The sequence below is a fragment of the Acipenser ruthenus genome, chromosome 37 (assembly GCF_902713425.1).
Source record: "Acipenser ruthenus chromosome 37, fAciRut3.2 maternal haplotype, whole genome shotgun sequence".
NCBI lineage: Eukaryota > Metazoa > Chordata > Actinopteri > Acipenseriformes > Acipenseridae > Acipenser > Acipenser ruthenus.
In genome coordinates, this window is record NC_081225.1 from 10,667,096 (window position 1) to 10,687,462 (window position 20,367).

General features: G+C 48.5%; 3 protein-coding genes across 3 annotated transcripts; 2 read left to right on the plus strand and 1 right to left on the minus strand.

The window, feature by feature from the left end:
- The first annotated feature begins 551 nt into the window (after positions 1–551).
- Positions 552–4,981, plus strand: LOC117397788 (protein phosphatase 1 regulatory subunit 3C-B-like). The gene is made up of 3 exons (XM_033996644.3): positions 552–934; positions 1,234–1,306; positions 2,901–4,981. Exons 2-3 carry the CDS (start codon positions 1,293–1,295, stop codon positions 3,886–3,888), a joined length of 1,002 nt encoding a protein of 333 aa, XP_033852535.3. The 5' UTR covers positions 552–934; positions 1,234–1,292; the 3' UTR covers positions 3,889–4,981.
- Positions 4,982–6,884: 1,903 nt separating this feature from the next.
- LOC117397950 (phytanoyl-CoA hydroxylase-interacting protein) lies at positions 6,885–13,395 on the minus strand. The gene is made up of 5 exons (XM_059008757.1): positions 13,182–13,395; positions 11,600–11,772; positions 9,604–9,778; positions 8,904–9,021; positions 6,885–8,674 (listed from the first exon to the last, which is right to left on the minus strand). The coding sequence occupies exons 2-5, from the start codon at positions 11,762–11,764 to the stop codon at positions 8,137–8,139; spliced, it is 996 nt and encodes a 331-aa protein (XP_058864740.1). The 5' UTR covers positions 11,765–11,772; positions 13,182–13,395; the 3' UTR covers positions 6,885–8,136.
- A 1,387-nt stretch (positions 13,396–14,782) lies between these two features.
- On the plus strand, positions 14,783–19,866 carry LOC131706785 (DNA-directed RNA polymerase III subunit RPC4-like). Its single transcript, XM_059008521.1, has 9 exons — positions 14,783–15,020; positions 15,273–15,477; positions 15,768–15,811; positions 15,929–16,092; positions 16,653–16,780; positions 17,520–17,688; positions 18,418–18,671; positions 18,934–19,086; positions 19,412–19,866. Exons 2-9 carry the CDS (start codon positions 15,316–15,318, stop codon positions 19,529–19,531), a joined length of 1,194 nt encoding a protein of 397 aa, XP_058864504.1. The 5' UTR covers positions 14,783–15,020; positions 15,273–15,315; the 3' UTR covers positions 19,532–19,866.
- The last annotated feature ends 501 nt before the right edge of the window (positions 19,867–20,367 follow it).

Consider the following 20,367-nt stretch of genomic DNA (forward strand, 5'->3'; position numbering starts at 1 on the left):
ACCAGCAATGGAAACGCAACGCATTGGGATCAGAAACCGCACAGTGCAGCGGTCCTGATAGGGCAGCACACTGTCTGGTGCCGATAGGGTACCGTGGATTATGAGTGTGGATTGTAAGGTCACACCATTGTGATACCAAAATATGAAGGTGAAAGATCTTGGGCAATAAGTGTATACTGAATATATAAACGTATACTTTTTATTGTGTTTCACAAGCAAAAGCATTACACTGTGAGCCTTCCACTGTGAGCAACATTGAAATATGTGACGCCACTGGCAAGTAATGACTCGAGACATAAGAAAGTTTACAAACGAGAGGAGGCCATTCAGCCCATTCAGAGACATTGCCTCTCAATACAGAACCACGGCACTGTCTGTGACTGTGTGTGTTTGCATTGATTTGTTGAATTTCTCCTAAAACAATCGCCTAGTGTTAAAATGCCTGTTGATTTAATTCACTTGAGTAAACTGGTTCAGTTTTCTCACATGCGTCTGTCACTCAAATCATTTTGCCCCCCAGCCCATAATACTCCTCAGGTGTCTCTCCAGTCCAGGGCAGACCACTCTCCGATCACTCCACTGAGCCGCAGGTCGGGCCGCCTTCATTGGCCAGAGTCCCGGCAGAGGGAGCCGCTGATTGGCGGAGAGGGGAGTTACACGTGAACAGATCCCCCCAGCTGAGAGGCACCTTCAAAAACTATTAAGAGGAGCGAATGAACAATCGGGCTTTCATTCTCACGCCGGCGTTTTGATTCAGCTCGGGGGAGTGCAAACGGGAGACGTGAAAAGCGTTAGAAACCACGGTTTACAAAACTAGTTTCTGGGCTAGTGCTGTAAACAGTAAAATGTTAATCATATAAATCCACTAAGTTAAATTGCTGAACAGGCGTCTTTATCATACTTATGGAGAACAGAGAGTTACTGTTCACGGAGAGTAAGTAGCGTTTCTTTATTGTTTTGTTACAAAAGTTACTTTTTTAAAAAAAGAAATGTTTAAGTTCTACTCGCGATAACCTGTTGTACAAGTTCAACACTGTAACATTACAGTACTGTCCTGGGTTTGGTGTTAGGGAGAGGGGGTCGCTTGCATACCAGTATATCAGTTTGGTTTCGTCTGCTTAGTTTTAAGGGATTCAACGAAAACGTTAGCTATTTATAATAAACTAAACAAATAAGTGTCTTCGTGAGTTGAACCCCTGTCCTGTAACATTGTCCTGTTTATGTTTTTAACAGCGCACATGTCCTAGCCTCATTCAAGAGTACCCTGCTTCCCTTCAGAAATACCCGCAGCTATGAGCGCCACAAGGTAAGTACACGCGTAACCAATCCACAGGACCTCGGAAGTCAATGTAGTTTTAAATCCGCTGCTGGTTTTGCGTGTAGGTTTGGACTGGTCTCTCCGCGATAGATGGTGGGATTCAAGCAGCACGTTGTTTGAAATGCGTGTAGTTTGTGGTGACGCAGCCGGGTCACGTTGCTGTATCGCATTACGCATCGAGGGACTCGCATTAACGCCTAATAAATAACGCAATTAAACGCAGCTTGCTTAACACCAGTGTGTTGCCGGGCAACACGTTGGTGTTAAGTGACGTGTTACAGCCCTCGGGGGTGGGGGAAGGGGGTCATCTAAAACACAGCAATTGGGAGATGCACCCACAGTACAGACCCTACGGCGCAGTCCTTTTTGGGTATCAAGGAGTTAAAAGCGCCTTCCTCGATCTAAAGTTAAAGCATTTAGTGCAAAAATACTTGCAGTTTAATAGATAGGCAATACAGATTGTAGTGGATGGCATATATACAGAGTGACCCACAAACACGCTGAGTGTGATGTGAATTAAAAATTAACTTGGCATCCTCCACCTTTTAAATTTGGGACATTGGATAATTTAAAATGAATTTCTACAGGATTGTTTGAGAAGCGTGCTCCTACAGAGTTAATAACTCCCCTGGCTTTTTATCTGATTTATTTTCTTAAACTCAATCTCTAATTGCTGCTGTTAAACACTGCAATCTAACGTTTCCTTGCCTGTAGTTTCTAGTCATTGCTGCAGAATTACGCCTCCCTTGTTAATGAGTCCAGTTAACAGGCATGCAGAATGATCTCAATACTGTGATCCTGCGGTGCTGTTTAATTTCAGCTTCTTTTTAGATTCTGCTTCAGCTGGTTCCCGCTCCTTCGTAAGGCTCCTCTTCGTAGTCAACTCTGACAAACACGTCCCTTGTCTTCTGCACACAGTCTCCTTGTTGCAGTTAGAACGGGCTTCCTGCCCTCATGCGTAGTGCAAACAGGAGATGAGTGCTTCAGAAAGGGTTAATTCAGGTCAGCGAGTTTGCCCCCCCAGCCCCTTCTATAAAGAGCGTTCTGTAGCTTCCTCCTGAGTGTAGAGCACTTCCTCTCCCTAAAGAACTTTAGATAAGCTGTTCAATTTGCAAATGTTCCTTGTCAGGCTTTAAGAGAACCAATTACCCCCTCCTTCTGCCCCCTTTATAATTTCTAACCCTGAATTGTTTCCAGTGGGGAAACTACCCCACTTCTATACCACATGACAGAATGGCACCATTGCTATCAAAATGTGTTTTTGTTTATAATAAATAAAATGTATTATTTATTTAAGTTGTGTGTAGGTTTAGACAGTCGCAAATTATCTAAAACCCGGACTGACTCTTAACTGCTCTGCAATGGGAGGAATGTTGGTTAGCTAGAGCAATGCACAGGTACTGCCTGAATAATTGCCTCTTCCCATCTCATTTAATCTGCCACCCCTTTCTGGAAGTTTGATTCAAACTGGGGTACCCTCAATCTTAAATTCTACTGTACCTGGTACAACAAGGTTCTAGCTTGAATCAAACAGGTTGATGTGTTTTTAAAGCTCCAACGCTGTTCCTCAATCTGTCCTCAGAGTTGTGTTTGGTGGCCCCCCGGTCTCCTCGCCGATGACGCAGAGAGAGCTGACCATGCGCCTCTGCCTGAGCCCTCCTCCTCCCCTCTGCTGCTTCCTGAGCTCCTACGAGGAGCTGCGTTCGGCGGGGGTCCCCTCTCTCAAGCCCCTGCGGCCGTGCCTCATCCCCAAGGCCGGCAGCCAGCAGCCCGGGGAGTGGATGGAGCCCCACAGCGGCATCGGGGGCGACGGCACCAGCACCAAGAAGAAGCGCGTGGTCTTCGCTGACTCCAAGGGGCTGTCCCTGACGGCCGTGCGCTTCTTCTCCGAGCGCGAGGGCGGCTGCCTGGACCTGCGTCTGGAGCAGCAGATCGGGCAGGCGAGGAGGAGGTGGAGGGGCAGGGCACAGAGCCCCGGGCTCCAGGAGCGCCAGGGAAGCAGGTTCAGTCTGGGGTTCCCTCAGCCCTCCGTCGACTACCTGGCCTTCCGCGACCAGCTCCAGCGCAACCTGGTGCGCCTGGAGAACTGCTCCGTCAACGAGCGCTCCCTCAGCGGCACCGTCCGGGTGAAGAACGTGGGCTTCCACAAGGAGGTCCGCGTCCGCATCACCTTCGACTCCTGGCACAGCCACCGGGACCTGCCCTGCTCCTACATGCACCAGACCTACGGGGGGGCCGACAGCGACAGCTTCGCCTTCGACATCCCCCTCCCTGAACACCCGGACCCCCGGGAGCGCATGGAGTTCTGCGTGTCCTTCTGCTCCGGCCCCCACACTGCGTGGGACAACAACGAGGGCATGAACTTCAGGGTCTTCTGCACGGGAGACGAGCAGCCCCCCGCCCCCTCTTTGCCTCCCCCTCCCCCTCCCCCTCCCCCGAGGCTGCCCTGCAAGCCCCTGGACAAGCTCTCCGAGCTGGAGCCCCTCTCCAGCCCCAGGGCTGCTGCGGAACTGTTTTTCTCTCGGTTCCAGAGCTGGGGGAGGCTTGAGAAGGTGGCACCGTACTGGTAGACGCATGCAGGAAGAGCATGTGGGTCTTCATGAAGAAGGTTGCCTTACAAACCTGCCTTGTTTAGTTTCTTGTGCTGCTGTTTTACCTGGCTCCACCCACCCACTAAACACTGACAGTATATATATTTTTAAAGGAGTCGGTGGGGGAGGGTGTAGCAGAAGTCTTTATAATTTTGTACATTTTAACAGAAGATCATCCTATTGGGGTTTTAGTGTTCATGCAGATTTATATTGGGGGGCTGTCTTATTTTTTTTATTTTAAATGACACTAGATGATCTCGTCGAGGATGACTGGCCTTCGAACTATACAAGAATGTACTATAAATGAAGAAAACAGTATACTGTATTAAAAGTGTAAGTAGCGACTCCCAAATTCTATAATGCCTTTTGTTGAGGCAAATTGGCATATGTTATTTATAACCACTTTGCTGGCAATTCCTGTACTTCAGCAACCCCCAGCTCGGTCTAGCAGTATTGTTGAATGGATTGTGTGAGTGGGACGATTTGGGGAATAATCAGCATTTCGACAGGGGTCCTGTAAACCTCTTTTTTTTTTGTGTTAATCTTCCAGCTATGGGAACAGGACCTTTTTGACTTTTAATTTAAAATAAATAAAGTTTTGAATACTTTTTTTTTTACTTTTAGGCCAGTGTGGAGATTTGTGAATGAGATTTTTAAAAAAATAAGCCTGCTGTGCAATAACTAGGGGATAAGTTGCAATATTGACAATGTTAATGATTGTTTCACATTTTACAGAAACTTTATCAATAAATGTGTTGAAAAATCCTAAGCTTTGTGTGTGATCAAGTAAAACGGATTGAGGGGGTCCCTGAATCCAGTTAATGGGGCTCTGGACTCTTGACCGGAGGGTCGTGGGTTCAATCCCAGGTGGGGGACTCTGCTGCTGTACCCTTGAGCAAGGTACTTTACCTACATTGCTCCAGTAAAAACCCAACTGTATAAATGTGTAATTGTATGTAAAAATAATGTGATATCTTGTAACAATTGTAAGTCGCCCTGGATAAGGGCGTCTGCTAAGAAATAAATTATAAAAATAATTGGTCACTCAAAAATAAAGTTTCTAGCTTCAGAAGTCCTTGGAAAGTTCATCCATCAACAGCTGCACAGAAGGGTGACGTTCGCATTTAGTGATGCCAAAGAAACGGAAGTGTTTTATTTATTATATAGTCTTCTAAACACACACTTCTATTTGTCCTACACGCGGGGGGTGCGGGTCACGAATTCTGAGCGGGTGTCTCCGCTAATCCTCTCTGCGTCCCAGAAGATAAAGCCTCTCAGCTTCCCAGATCCTGGAGGCAGCACGGAGACGGGGAGCTCTGTGTCTCTAATACCTCCGATCAGCTCCTTATCACTCCTGCATGTATTTCTGTCTGCACTGTCACAAGGCGACAGGCTCTTTTTCCTGTCCGCCTCCTCCTTCCTGTGTTGCATGCGCTGGCTGCTCACCGTGTCCTTGAAGCAGGGCTGTCCGAGGGTTTACCGATGCGTTTCCTGTCTTCTTATTGGACAGAGGAGCCTTGTCAAGGCGATCGATTGGTTCTTCCACTGCTGCTTGGACTTTCACATTAAAAATGATCAAATCCCTTTAATTCAGAATGCAAACAAAAAGATCAGAAGGTCTCATTATTGTTCTGTACCTGTTAAAAGGTAATGATACCGTTTTATATTAACAATTATAAAATTAAACTGTCATGAACTAGGCTAAGCCCCTGTCTGTCTGCATTCCCATTGCAGTGCCCCTGTCTGTCTGCATTGCCACTGCAGTGCCCATGTCTGTCTGCATTGCTAGGAGGCTGTGTGGTCCAGTGGTTAAAGAAAAGGGCTTGTAACCAGGAGGTCCCCGGTTCAAATACCACCTCAGCCACTGACACATTGTGTGACCCTGAGCAAGTCAATTAACCTCCTTGTGCTCCGTCTTTCAGGTGAGACGTAGTTGTAAGTGACTCTGCAGCTGATGCATAGTTCACACACCCTAGTCTCTGTAAGTCGCCTTGGATAAAGGCGTCTGCTAAATAAACAAATAATATTGCAGTGCCCCTATCTGTCTGCACTGCCATTGTAATGCCACTGTCTGCGATGCCATTGAAGATCACTTGGGTCTGAGCGTGTGTGAGTGAGAATCCTCTGTAATTAAAAGAATATAATCTGTGCCCTCAGCTCTGCACTCTGATGTCCAGACAGTCCAGTGAGTGTCTAATCCCTGTTGGTGTTCAGGGGTTTATTTTCAATCGGGTTTAAACCAATGGGATTACTCTCCCTCTCAGACAGGGTGAGGTCACGGGTGTCTCCATACACTCCCTCACCCCTCAAACGTGAGATCGCCTTCCAGACGTGCCCTGATTGTCTGAATTCATTCACTGCGATCCCGTTGTAATCCCAGTGCTTTTACACAGAAACCTAATCCTGACCTTAAAGTCACTGTCGCATTGTAAAATTGCTTTTCAGTTCCCCAGCGACCTGAAATCTCTTCCTCTGTTCAGCAGCGCATGCTGTTCCAAGATTGCGTTCTCCAGGAGCATTTAGTACCAGATGAACTGAGAACCCTGCAGAACCATCAGAAGGCCACAGCATTACAATGGCTTGAGAGCAGATACAGCACAGCGGTCCTGATACGCTGGCACGCTGTCTGCCAAGAGATTTCAAGCAATGCCACAGCACCCCCTGGTGCAGAGAAAGGGGAAGTGTTTTCAAATGTCCTTCAGAAATTCAGAATCCTGCCAGAAAGTTTAGCGAAAGGATCAGTGATCTTTTGCATTGACTTCATCTAGAAAAAGGCACAATTTACATTCAGTGCTTCGGCTGAACCTCTGCCCAACCCTCTTCTGTGGTTTTGCGGGCCAGTGCAGACTCCACTCTGCAGCTCGGATCGCTCGAATGCAGTCGCTGCATGTGTAAGTGTGCTGTGTTACCTGTGCTGTACTTTATAATGCATATGCTCTACGTCTCGATGAGACAGCTTCTCTTACCCCGCAGAGTTCACATTCACAGTTTCAGACACAGAATAAAAAGCAGACAAGCTGAAAACGTTTATGTTCGCTCTGCGCGCGCCTCGCATGTTTCTAGCAGCAGGACAGACAGTGAAATGTAAGTGATCTGCACTGTAGGACAGTCATTGGGTCATTGAACACAGTACTGTACATGCAGCTGTGAAATACAGAGAAACACAAATCACTACCCTGCTGAAGACTAGATGATCTGAAGATGCAAACACCAGCAGGCACTTGGTTATTTTCTGTGTAACAGGACTTCAATACACTGGAGTGTGAAACATTACTGAGGGGGGCTGGCAGCTTATCAAACTTCACTTTCACTACCTCAATTTTCTTGATTATTGTAGAGTTGAAGTGTTATATATTTTGCTATAATGTTTGATTATAGTTTTAACACTACAGCCTTGGCCAAACGTTTAGCATCACCTTATAGAATTAACTGATTTTGCTTCATAAAGTCGAATGAAACCTCCTGAATAATGTTAACATATTGAATTACACACCGCTTTGGAGTTTTCCATAAATGTGACATTTCGAAATCTAACATGAAATACTGTACTGCTATTGTGGCTTTCGGTTAGACTTTTGCGATATCATTTTGTAGTTTATTTGATTGCATGATGTTAAATAAAATATCTAAATTATGTACATGTATATTATTATTATTTATTTCTTAGCAGACGCCCTTATCCAGGGCGACTTACAATTGTTACAAACTATCACGTTATTTTTACATACAATTACCCATTTATACAGTTGGGTTTTTACTGGAGCAATCTAGGTAAAGTACCTTGCTCAAGGGTACAGCAGCAGTGTCCCCCACCTGGGATTGAACCCACAACCCTCCGGTCAAGAGTCCAGAGCCCTAACCACTACTCCACGCTGCTCAATCCTACAATTCTAGGTGATGCAAAACTATTGGCCGCGACTGTAGGTTGCTTCCAAGCCTGAATCGGAGATGAAGTGAGTATAATAAAGCACAAGTTCATCTCGACAATGATCAGTGGAGCGGTGATGACCCAACACAGAGAATGAGAGGTAAGAGGATTTTCAATGGCTTCAGAGCTGTGTCTTTATATTACTGAAACACAACCAGCAACACAGACACAGCCCCCTGTGTTTGACAAAGCTGGTTACTCCACTGAGCATTTCTGTAAGGAAATAAAACGCTAATTATTAAACTATAACGAGTGTTTGATCAACATGGGGCAGCTAGTTGACGTGACTCCCAGCATGCTCAGCGGCCCACGCTGATGTTGCAGGTCTTGCAGCTCGGGTCCTTCTTGGCGTTGGCGGTCGTCTGACTCATCAGCATGTGCCCGCTGATCTCTCCCAGCATGCCGTGGGCCAGAGCCACGGGCGCCGCGAACACAACCTCCAGGATCACGTCGTGGGCGTGGCTGTACACCGGCTCCGCCCCTTCCTGCTGGGTGCGGGTCAGGAAGGGGTTGTGGGCGGGGTCGAGCTCGGGGAGGCGGTCCTGGCAGAAGCAGTCCCCCTGGGAGCCGCTCGGGGCCAGCACCAGAACCACATAGTGGTAGGGAGTGTACATGCAGTAGAAATCAGCGAAGTAGAGACGCGTGTCAGGGCTGAAGAGCCGGCCGGCTGGGATCTGGAAGCGCGCGGCCCCGTAGGGGGAGTCGTTGGGGGGCAGCCCCGTGTCGAACTCCGTGTTGCAGCTGAAGAAGACCCCGCTCAGCGCCCCGTTGATGGGAGAGCCCACGCTGCCGCTGCTGTCCTTCAGCACCGGGGGCATCACACCTCCACACTGCAGCCTGGAGGGAGGGAGGCAGGGAGGCAGTTACCAGCTACCCCGCGCTTCACATGCATCTACAGCGACGGGCAAATGTCGCACCCCATAGAGAGGGAATTCATTAATTAACATGAAGTCGAATGGAAACCCCGCTGAATAAACATATTGATTACATACCCCTTTGGATTTTTCCATATACTTAACGAAAAAAAACTGACCCAAATTGAAAAATGCGTTTCCCGGGTCGGTACCTGACGTGCTGGAAATACTCGTGGTTCTGGTTCCGGTAGAACACACTGAATGGACGCAGCCTCCCCGCGATGGAGCCAGCCTTGAGCTGGAGCTGCTGCAGGTGAGCTCTGGAGTAATCTGGAGAGGGAGAGAGATGTGAGGGAGATGAGAGAGGGAGAGATGAGGGGGAGAGAGGGAGCGAGGAGAGATGGGGGAGAGAGGGAGCGAGGAGAGATGAGGGAGAGGGGGAGAGAGGGAGAGAGGAGAGAAGTAGAGATGTGAGAGAGATGAGAGAGGGAGAGATGAGGGGGAGAGAGGGAGCGAGGAGAGATGGGGGAGAGAGGGAGCGAGGAGAGATGAGGGAGAGGGGGAGAGAGGGAGAGAGGAGAGAAGTAGAGATGTGAGAGAGATGAGAGAGGGAGAGATGAGGGAGAGATGTGAGGGACATGAGAGAGAGAGATGTGAGAGAGAGAAAGATGAGGGAGAGGGGGAGAGAGGGAGAGATGTGAGATTGAGATGAGAGAGGGAGAGATGGAGAGGGAGAGATGAGAGTGAGAGATGAGGGAGGGAGGGAGAGAGAGAGAGGCACACTTTTATTAGCTGACGGTTATTTGATGAAAGGTAGAATGATTTTCTATTAAAACGAGGAGCTCTGCAGGGGTGCCTTCAGTTGATTTGTTAACTGGGGTAAGGGTGGGGGTGTCTGTCTCTGTCCCTCACCTCCGGTACAGAACTCTGTGACCTCGCTCCATTCGGACACCAGGTACTCTCCGTCCGGCTGCTTGACCGCTGTCTGCACGGCCACGCTGTACTCGGTGCGCGGGCTCAGGAACCAGTGACCGCGCACCGTCATGGGCAGGGGCACCGCCTTCGTCACCAGCTTCGTCGGGACGTCCTGCACACAACAAGAGGGATACCCTCTGATTCTGATCAGTAACGAAAGACGGTCCCAACCAGGTTTCATCAGGATTGGTTAAGAGATTCTCCAGGTGTGTGTAAAGCTGTAGGTGCGACACACAGAGGGGCATCGCCACTGAACTGAGAGTGGGATAATATAAGACGATATTGATTGGGTGAAATGGTTGAATTAGGAGGCAATATCAAATTCAGTGGCAGTTTCGATTTTATATCCTATTGCAAATGATAAACCACAAGCAAGGACAGCAGGGCCGTTGCTAAGGGGCAGTCACTGTTCTCTCGGGGTTGCTAAGGACCAAGGCTGAATTTTCTATCTGCTTGCCTTCCAGTGTTAAATAGGAACAATTGATTTGTGAAGGTGATTCATGAGCTGAATAATGTCTCTGTTTAGACAAGAAGAGTTCTTAAGAAATAAATTAGCCTCGCGCTTCAGGAACAAGCCTCAGTAATAGGCTTAGTAATTGCACTTGTTCTGAAGGCCCCGTAACCACGGAAACACGAGATATATCCCTTGCAGGAGCAAAACTGCACTCAGACACAAATTCAATTCTGTAGAGCGAGTCACAGCCCGAAGAACTAGCTGCTGCTTTTGCTTTACCAAGTGTATTATTGTAAAAGCACCACAAAGTGTACTAATGCACAGTGAAAGCATGGTAGAGCACAGAGGAGTATAGTGAAGCATAGTTAAAAAGTCTGGTAAATGATGCTAATTGCATAGTAAACCCTGGGTAAAGCTTGGCAGGGAAACTGCAGAAGGACAGTGCAGACCAGAGGCCTCTATTGCTTTAGTAATACTAAAAGAAATGTGTTTCCTAAATATCTTCCAGCCCCAACCTTCTGAAGCCCTTGAGGAGGAGTTCCAGGGGCAATGTTTGTTCTGGTGTTCCTGCAGCTCTGCGGGTCGGTGAGATCGGGCTCCTCTCTGTAAAACAGAAGCCATCGACCTCTGCAGCCGGTCACGGCTCACACGCCTGGAGAAACGGCTTCGATCTCAGGCAGAGGAGCTGAATATTGAGCGCAGTGATTGATGGAGAGAGCCGGTGTGCTGAATCGACACTTAAAAAGGTCGGGATTTTTATCACCCGTTTTGTGCTTTTGACTCTAGGGATGGAGACTCTTACTGCACAGCAGATTGGCCCCGTTCCGGGTTTTAGTACAAGCCTGTGCATTGGGAGCTCAGGCGTGTCTTATTAAACTCACAGTAAAATCAGGAACGGATCGGACTGCTGTGCAATGGGAGGCTTCTTTCCATCCCCGCAGGATCTAGCTGGGGTTTGTACTGAACCCTCAGCTGGCGTTTCAAGAGAAGCCCCCTCCTCTCCTGCTGAACCATTTAAACAGGTATTTAACTACGTCTAAGTGAGAATGTGCTGTTTTATGAGGATCTCCCATTCCCCCTCACTGTACTGCACAGAGAATATGGTACAGGCTGCAACCCACTCCATGACAGAGCAGAGTGACTTTGTCAGGAGTGGGCTTTCTGGGGTGCAAAAGTGCTGGTATCTTACATAGTACCCTGTACTGTATAGATATGCTTTTATAATATCTAGTTAAATAAGAATGCTGAAACTGTCTGATACTAAGAGATTTCAGATGGCTGTATCACATCAGTATCAGAGTCTGCTTTATATTCCCAGCAGCGTGTATTGTGTGTTCAAGCCATTGCAATGCCACAAGTTGCTGTCTTGTGCTTCCGTTGCCCCTTGGACAGCACAGGAAAGGCTTTAGCCTCGGCTGTAGTGCAGAGTAGGTCCTGAGGTACAGAGAGTGAAGTGGAAGAGAGTGTTCTCTGACTGACCTTGTGTTTGAAGCGGTTGGGGTCTCGCGCCTCCTTCCTGCTGAGGTCGATGAAGTAGTGCGTCACCCTCCCAGCGTCCCCCGGCTCAGCCGCCCAGCCGATCCTAAAGGAGTCGCACGTCACCTCCGAGATGCGGATGCTGTGAGGTCGGGAGAGGAACTCCATTGTGCTCTCTGCAAGAGAACCGGAGGGAGTGGTGGTCAGCTGGGCTCTGGGAATGGATATAGAGCAGCTGCTGATAACATTGCAGGGGGGGAGTTCGGTTGGCAGGTGCTTTCCTGCAGAACAACTGAAACATGAATCGCGGATGTAGACCATGCTGACCGTGTTATGGCAGGTGTGTCTGTTTTGTTGTCCGCTGTGTTTGGAAGGTTGGCTGCCAGTTGCAAGAGAGCTGGGCAGTAACACAGGCTCACAAAGCAGTGCGGTGGTTTCTGATTGAACGGAAACCCTTCCACTTTATTGATGGTATTCTCTCCACATGAGGGGTTTGCATGGGACTGTGACAGATTTATTCACTTAGGCTGTTATCACCCAGCGCTCTGAGCACAGTGTAATGAAACACCTTGTCACACTGCAGCAGCACGGCTCAGAGGAACTGTGATCATAAAGCTGGGAGGGGAGAGGAGAGGGAAGGGGGGATAAAATGGGAGAGGAGAGGTGAAGGGGGGGAGGGGGGAGATAAAATGGGAGAGGGGAGGGGATAAAATGGGAGAGGGGAGGGGGTGGTAGAGGGGAGGGGGAGGGGAGTGAGTGGGTGGGATAAAATGGGAGAGGGAGGGAGGAGAATGAGGTGGAGGGACATGTGAGACACAGAAGGGGTAAGAGGTGAGGAAAGGTGGAGAGAGGAGGAGAGAAAGGTGAACTCTTTACAATCTTGAGATTGAAACAGGCCAAAGCAATACAAGCAGGGCACCAGAAACGTCAAGCAAGATAAATGACCTTGTGCAGCTTACGGATGAAAAACACGACGCTGCAGAACTACCTGCTGTTGAATATGTAGCTACCTGTCACTGCCACCATGCAGAGGAACTGTGCTGAGAGGGAGAATCTGCTCTACCCACTGAGCTACTCAACTCCACTGCCTTCCACACTGCAGCCCAGCACTCCAACTACTGAGCTACTCAAACCCACTGCCTTCCACGCTGCAGCCCAGCACTCTAACCACTGAGCTACTCAAACCCACTGCCTTCCACACTGCAGCCCAGCACTCCAACTACTGAGCTACTCAAACCCACTGCCTTCCACACTGCAGCCCAGCACTCTAACCACTGAGCTACTCAAACCCACTGCCTTCCACACTGCAGCCCAGCACTCTAACCACTGAGCTACTCAAACCCACTGCCTTCCACACTGCAGCCCAGCACTCCAACTACTGAGCTACTCAAACCCACTGCCTTCCACACTGCAGCCCAGCACTCTAACCACTGAGCTACTCAAACCCACTGCCTTCCACACTGCAGCCCAGCACTTTAATCACTGAGCTACTCAAAGCCGCTGCCTGCTTGGGGCTGGGTTAGCCTGGGATCACTTCAAAGCACCGCACTGGCCACAGAGAGGTTAAGAGGTTAATAAAGCTTACCTTTCTGTTTCGTAGAAGAAAGACTCCAAAATTCAACCTACACCGGCTGAGATGGAAAGACGTCTTTTTAATGTTCTTCCCGCAGTAAATGAACGATCCCTCAGGAAGAACAGCTTCTCTCTCTCTCTCTCTCTCTCTCTCTCTCTCTCTCTCTCTCTCTCTCTCCCTCTCTCTCTCTCTCCCTCTCTCTCTCTCTCTGAACTGTGTGGGTAGACAGGTCTATGTGATTCCTTTGCTTGAATGTTTCTGTAGCTGCATAGCCCAATCACCCTCCACACACACACACAGGAGCACAGACCCCCCCCCCCCCCCCCCCCCACCCCCTCCACCGTGTCCAGCCAATCCACTCTCTCCGTTTCTCCTCATCGAAATGCCATATAACCTATTCACACGGTGCACGGTGCTTTTTTTGTGTGTGTGTGAATTTTGCATTATTTGTATTGCCTGCCCTATTGAGTTTTGAGTATCATGTATTCATCACAACCCCCCCCCTCCCCGAAGGCATCCTTGTTGCGCTGCATTGATAACAGCAGACTGGAGTCACAAGGAGAACAACAGAATAGCTGTCAGCTCGCTCAGGTGTGTTCAGTATAGAGAGAGAAGTCAGTGCTGTACTGGGGAACTGAGAGCCAGCTAATTCAATACAGTCTAGTACAGAGAACTCAGTGCTGTACTGGTGATCTGAGAGCCAGCTAATTCAATACAGTCTAGTATAGAGAACTCAGTGCTGTACTGGTGATCTGAGAGCCAGCTAATTCAATACAGTCTAGTATAGAGAACTCAGTGCTGTACTGGGGATCTGAGAGCCAGCTAATTCAATACAGTCTAGTATAGGGAACTCGGTGCTGTACTGGGGATCTGAGAACCAGCTAATTCAATACAGTCTAGTGCAGCAGTGTGGAGTAATGGTTAGGGCTCTGGACTCTTGACCGGAGGGTTGTGGGTTCAATCCCCAGGTGGGGGACACTGCTGCTGTACCCTTGAGCAAGGTACTTTACCTAGATTGCTCCAGTAAAAACCCAACTGTATAAATGGGTAATTGTATGTAAAATAATGTGAAATAATGTATAATGTGATATCTGTATAATGTGAAATAATGTATAATGTGATATCTTGTAACAATTGTAAGTCGCCCTGGATAAGGGTGTCTGCTAAGAAATAAATAATAATAATAATAATAATAATAGTGTAGAGAACTCTGTGCTGTACTGGGGATCCGCGAGCCAGCTAATTCAATACAGTCTCAAATCCTTCCAACTTAGCTCTTTTAAAACTAGACCCTGTATTAAAGATGATATGGACTTTTACAGATAGGAGGACAGAGTTCGACCATCAGTGTGCAATGCATGGCTGTTCAGGGAACCCTTTCTAAGGACCCCGCCTCCTGTGTGCTTCATTCCAGTGGAAGCATTGATTTCCAGCAACGCTGCCGTGAGCCACGCATTCAGCATTATCACAGCGCCTACACCGCAGCTTGTGACGCGCAGGGTCACGCCCCCTTTGTTTAACCTGACACGCTGCGTGTCGTAAAGTGGCGTTGAAGCCCTGCCGCTGCCCCTCACAAAGATGGAAGCGCCAGTCTTCGCTGGTGCCCCGCAGAGGCATGGCCGAGGAGCCGAGCGGGTTGAAGGGTGAAAGGTGACGAGTTCACACCGCGAGTGTCATGTCTGCGGCCCGCACTGGAGTCGTGCAGTGCCGAGGGAAACCGGCTCAGTTAATGGCTTTTGAAACAGAATTTAAGAAAGGAAATACACTGTAACTGAGCATTTGGAAGGACTCGATAGAGCAACCTCCAGAAAAGCAGGCGCGACTCTGTGTTCCGGGGAAAAAAATAAAAAGGTTCGTGGAGTTAAACCTATCCAAGTGTTATTACGACTTTACCAAAACCGACACACGTTGTTTATTTATTTATTTAGAAAATGTTTACATGTTTTGCTTGTTTGGAAAAAAAGGTAAACTGAGTGTTAAGTAGTTTGTGTTTTATCTACATGTGCTTGCAGGGTTTTCTGCTGTTTCGTTGTTAACGATAGACAGAGACATTGTCTTAAACCAGCCCATAACTGTGCGCTGTACTGTGTGTGTGTTTCCCAGGGTGTGCGTTTCTGCTGCGTCTCTTGCAGGGCGCTGAGCGGAGATGTCTGAAGGAAGCTCGGGGGACCCCGGCTCTGCTGGAGGGGTGCGCCCCGCTGCCCCGGGGGGGAGGGGGCTGGTGGGCAGAAGAGCCGCAGCTGCCATCCCCCCCAGCCGCCTGCCCGCCATCCGATCCCGAGACCTCACCCTGGGAGGAGTGAAGAAGGTGAGACCGCAGCTGTACCTGAAACAGGACTGATGGGTTGGGAAGGGAACAGAAGCCACTGCAATCGCCTGCTCTGTCCTCGCAGTCTCTGCTTTTGTTCCAGTTGATAAATACTTATTTTAAAGTGTGTCTCTTTTTTTTTTTCCATTCTGGAATAAGTAGTGAAATGATCCCGTCTTTGACCATCAGAAAAATGCACAAATGTTTTAAGACAAAAAATAATTTGAGCACGCGACTTGACCTGACAGTACTGTGATTAACGGCACCCTGCTGTTCCTCTTGTGTTGCAGAAAACCTTCACTCCAAATATCATCAGCAGGAAAGCCAAAGAGGAGTAAGTGCTTTCATATCATTCAACTGTAAGATCTGGTGTAGAAACGCTGCGAGAACTGGAACACATTCACTAGAAGCCGTCTTCCATGTCTTCAAGTGTCTGTGTGTGTGTGTTCAGACAGGCCGAGGTCACCTCTCGGAAGGAGAGAGAGAGGGAGCAGAGGCCCCAGGATGGGAGGGGGAGAGGCAGGGGCAGAGGGAGGGGCCGCGGGCGTCCGGATGTCATCCAGTCCCACTCCATCTTCGAGCAGGGCCCCTCCGAAGCCGCTGTGAAGAAGAGGGGTGAGCAGCTCCGGAGAGGAATAATCCAGAAAGAATCGGATTACTAATCCAGAAAGAATCGGATTAAAATCCAAAAGAATCTGATCTCTGCGACGGGCAGAACTTTGTTAAAAAAAATCCAGTGGAATAAAATCAATTTTATTTGATGCCCGTTCTTTTGGTGGAAGGGGTCAGTAGAAAGATTTAAGTATCTGGATATGGGACTAACAGGACCAAACCCCAATGTCTGGTTATTTTTTTGGGTCCTCATTCATAAGAATTGGGGGGCCCTCATGTGCTGATAAGTCTGTCTGTGTCGCACTCTGCATGGTGAGCACAGTAACTGCTCTTTACTTTGCACCAATCTTCCCCAGACTCTGATCGTTCACTTCTAGTCTTCCTAAATACCTTTTGCATTGCATTGGCTGCTATCTGCCATACTCTCTGTATCATAGAAATATATGAAACCTTACAGGTGCTGTGTGATTATTACATCATGACGAGGGCCCCCTCTCTGTTTGCATGCTTGCACTGTTTTATTGAATGTGTTTTTAACTTTCTCCTGGTTACGCCCCCTGCAGGCGGTTGCTATGACGGCGCGATGGACGCTCCCAGCATGGGCCCCTCCCCCATCATAAACATCAAGAAGGAGAAGAGGGAGACGGAGGAGGAGACCAAGCAGATCCTGCGCATGCTGGAGAGAGACAACGTGAGTCCAGCCCTCTGAGCCTCCCTCCCTGCATTGCCCTGTCCGATAGGGGTGTATCAGTACAATGCTTTTCTCATGGGCTGTACTGTATGATGATGAACAGAGAATTCAAAGACAGCAAACCTCTCATATCTATCTGTCTATCTATCTCTCTATCTATCTATCTGTAGATACATATCTAGGAGGCTTTGTGGTCCAGTGGTTAAAGAAAAGGGCTTGTAACCAGGAGGTCCCCCGGTTCAAATCCCACCTCAGCCACTGACTCACTTGTGCTCCTTGTGCTCCGTCTTTTGGGTGAGACGTAGTTGTAAGTGACTCTGCAGCTGATGCATAGTTCACACACCCTGTCGCCTTGGATAAAGGCGTCTGCTAAATAACAACATTACCCAGGAACACCCCACAGCAAAGCCATTAGGACTGTTCCACTGCAGGTTTTCAAAGCCGTGTGTTTATTTATGCTCAGAGTTGAACTCTGCTCCACCTGAATGACTCATTGCAGTCCGGTGAAGGAGAGCAGGGCTCGGACGTCCCTGGGAAGCTTCTCTTCAGTTAACTGTGCTTTCATAGCGGTAGTCTCCGGTCAGCCCTGCTTTGTTTGCTGTGCTGTTACTGAGCAGCTGAGCTCTGTAGAAAGCTGCGGGAGAGCGGGTTCTGGTTGTTTCATTAATGATCAGTGCTGAACTGTCTCGTTAGAAGTGGTGGGAGCATTTGTTCATCGTCTCTCTGTGTGTTCGTCCAGTTCCTCGATGACCCCCGGCTCCATAGCAACCTCCGGAGCTGTCCGGTACAGCTGCCCCTGGCCGTCTCGGGCTGGATCTTTAAAGAGGAGGTCAAGGGGGAGGGGCCCAAAAAGGAAGAGGAGGAGCAAGAGGGGGAGGACATGGAGCTGGACCCGCCCCTGGTCAAAGGTAACAGAAAGGCTGGTCTTCAGAAACAGGTTTGGTTGATTTTGATCCAGTTAAAAACATTTTAAAAATTAATTTAGACAACGATCCTTTAGTTTTTGTTAGTGTGAATAACCATGCTGGTCCACACATATACAGATAGATTGTTATTTGAAATCTGTGTTAGTGCTTTTACCTGTTCAGTAGCTGCTCTTCAGTTTTAGCAAAAGAAATGAAAGCCCGACATCGAGTCACTTCAGTAAGAACCACTCCATGCTTGCATCAGCTTGTCCTCGCACTGACCTGCTCTGTACCTCGCCGTATTCTACTACTGCTCTTAATTATGACTGCTCCTGTGTCTTGTGCTTGATTTTACTCTTGTAGGTGTCCGTGTTCACGTTTTTTTTGTAATTGCTCTTGTTTGAAATCATTCTCATCCATTCATCGTACTTACTGCGTGCTCATACTGGACTTCACTCATATAAGCAAATAGTTTTACTGTAAGTGAACTGCTCTGTCAAACCCGCTCTTACAGGGAATTATTTACTATATTCTCTGTTTGCTCATATTTGAATGTGATCTTATTTGCTACTGATTTTATTGTTCTTTAGAACTGCTCTTATCTGTAATGTGATACTCTGAAATGTGATATTTTGTAACAATTGTAAGTCGCCCTGGATAAGGGCGTCCGCTAAGAAATAAATAATAATGATAATGGTTGTAAACACAGTCCTGTCTGCCTTCACACCCCAGTGAAGGAGGAGCCTGTGGATGATGGTGAGGTGAAGAAGGCGGAACCTGTCTGCCAGGCCCCTCCCCTCCCCCCTGAGATAGGATTTGCTGAGCTGCTGCAGGGGTGGAGCCAGTGCAAAGGGGAGGAGCTTGTCTTCATGCAGCTTCCAGACTCCCTCCCGGGGCAGCCGCCCACCCAGGACCAGCGGCCAATCAAAACGGAGGTGAAGACGGAGGACGGCCAATCGGTGCTCGTGAAACAGGAGATGAGCCAGGTGACCCTTTTTTTTCACACAGATGACGCGTATATTTAAACACAGTAATATCTCTGATCAGCCGAACCAATTTGGACGTGTAGGATATCGTCTCGCTTTGATGCATAACGTAATTTAAAGTTATGAAAACAATATGTCGTTTTTAAGGAGAGAATTGAAATAACAGGTAGATGGATGGCTGCTTAAAAATACTCCACATCGCCCGTTGAAATGAGCAGGAGGCCGGTCCTTGCTGGTGTCTGATGCTCTCCCTGTCTCCCAGGACGCCCTGCAGGCTGAGAACACCTGCTCCCTGACAGACCTGGCTGAGGGCCAGGTGGGGAAGCTGCTGGTGAGGAAGTCCGGTCGCGTTCAGCTCGTCCTGGGCAAAGTGAAGCTGGACATCGCCATGGGGACCCCCTGCTCCTTCCTGCAGGTGAGTCCTTACAGTGACGCACGCAGTGAAGTTACGCTTAGAAATCCAATTGCAAGGCTTTAAGTAGTCTTTAGCATCGTCACTCCTCTTTGAATTGCAGACAGCAATCCCTCGATGTTCCACTGATTTGGGTAATTCACGGTTCACAGTAAATTGTCATGTAATAATATATTTTCCTCTATACAGGGCACTTCTCCAATTGACTGTTTTCAGTATTTCCCGTGTTTTGTGTTTTTTTTCTCGATGTGTTTTAATATTTCTCTTGAGGTGTGTGCATGGTGCAGTGCAATGAAACGGGTGACCCCTGTCTGTCCCGTCTCTACAGGAGCTGGTATCAGTGGGCACTGGGGACGGCAGGGCAGGGGATCTGACAGTGCTGGGGCACATCAGACACAAGCTGGTCTGCTCTCCAGACTTCGAGTCTCTGCTGGAGCACAGGCAGTGAAGGGAGTGGAGCGGGGAGGCACTGGGGTCACCCCTCCCCTCCTTCTCAAGCACGACTCCGAAGGCTGCACTCGGAACATGTGACCCCTGAGAGGGTGGCACTGCGTGCTCCGCGAAACCCCCCACTCCGAAAGAAACTGCAACTCCAACGCTTGGCCACCGAGTGGCGTTGTACTACAAAGCGAATTCACAACTGAAAATGGAGGGGAAGAGAAAGAAAGAACGAGAGGGGCGGATTTGGGCTGTCGTGTGAATGAGATTATTTTTTTTTTTGTACATTTTGAGATGTGTTAATATTCATGGATAGATATATGATTGATTAAATTGTTGACCCGAGTCCCCTCTCGTGTAATCTGTTTTGTTTTAATTGCTGGGAGTGGTCTGTGTTCTTGGGAGCTCATTATCATTATTAACATGTGTTTTCCGTCTTGGCCTAGGCAAGGCTGGGTATCTAATGTTTTCAGAACACTTCAGTCAGACAGAGCCTTCTAACTAACAGTCCCGTTACTGTGTGCAATATATGGTCACAGTCGTATTAAAGCAAAGGTGGACGTTGCTGTGTGAACTGCTCACAGTGCCCTGCTGGTACCATTCAGAACAGCTGATTTGATTGGCTCTTGTAATGCTGAAATGCACATGTCCTGGGTACCATTCAGCACAGCAGCATGCAGCTGTGTGGAGCCGTCACTCCCACTGCGGACAGGGGCAGCCTTGCTGTTAAGCCACCCTGTGTGTGTGTGTGTGACGGGGGCAGTGTTGGGTGAAGCTCTGACCCTCCTGTGGGTGAGAGATCAGGATAAAAGTTCTATAACCAGGAATGCACATGAGCCCGGCTGT

Coding starts and splice junctions, on each gene's coding strand:
- LOC131706785 (XM_059008521.1), top strand. CDS start 15,316: ATGTCTGAAGGAAGCTCGGGGGACCCCGGCTCTGCTGGAGGGGTGCGC. Junction 17,689..18,417: donor GGACCCGCCCCTGGTCAAAG/GTAACAGAAAGG, acceptor TTCACACCCCAG/TGAAGGAGGAGCCTGTGGAT. Junction 18,672..18,933: donor TGAAACAGGAGATGAGCCAG/GTGACCCTTTTT, acceptor CCTGTCTCCCAG/GACGCCCTGCAGGCTGAGAA.
- LOC117397950 (XM_059008757.1), bottom strand. CDS start 11,764: ATGGAGTTCCTCTCCCGACCTCACAGCATCCGCATCTCGGAGGTGACG. Junction 9,779..11,599: donor CCAACCGCTTCAAACACAAG/GTCAGTCAGAGA, acceptor TGTTGTGTGCAG/GACGTCCCGACGAAGCTGGT. Junction 9,022..9,603: donor CACAGAGTTCTGTACCGGAG/GTGAGGGACAGA, acceptor CTCCCTCTCCAG/ATTACTCCAGAGCTCACCTG.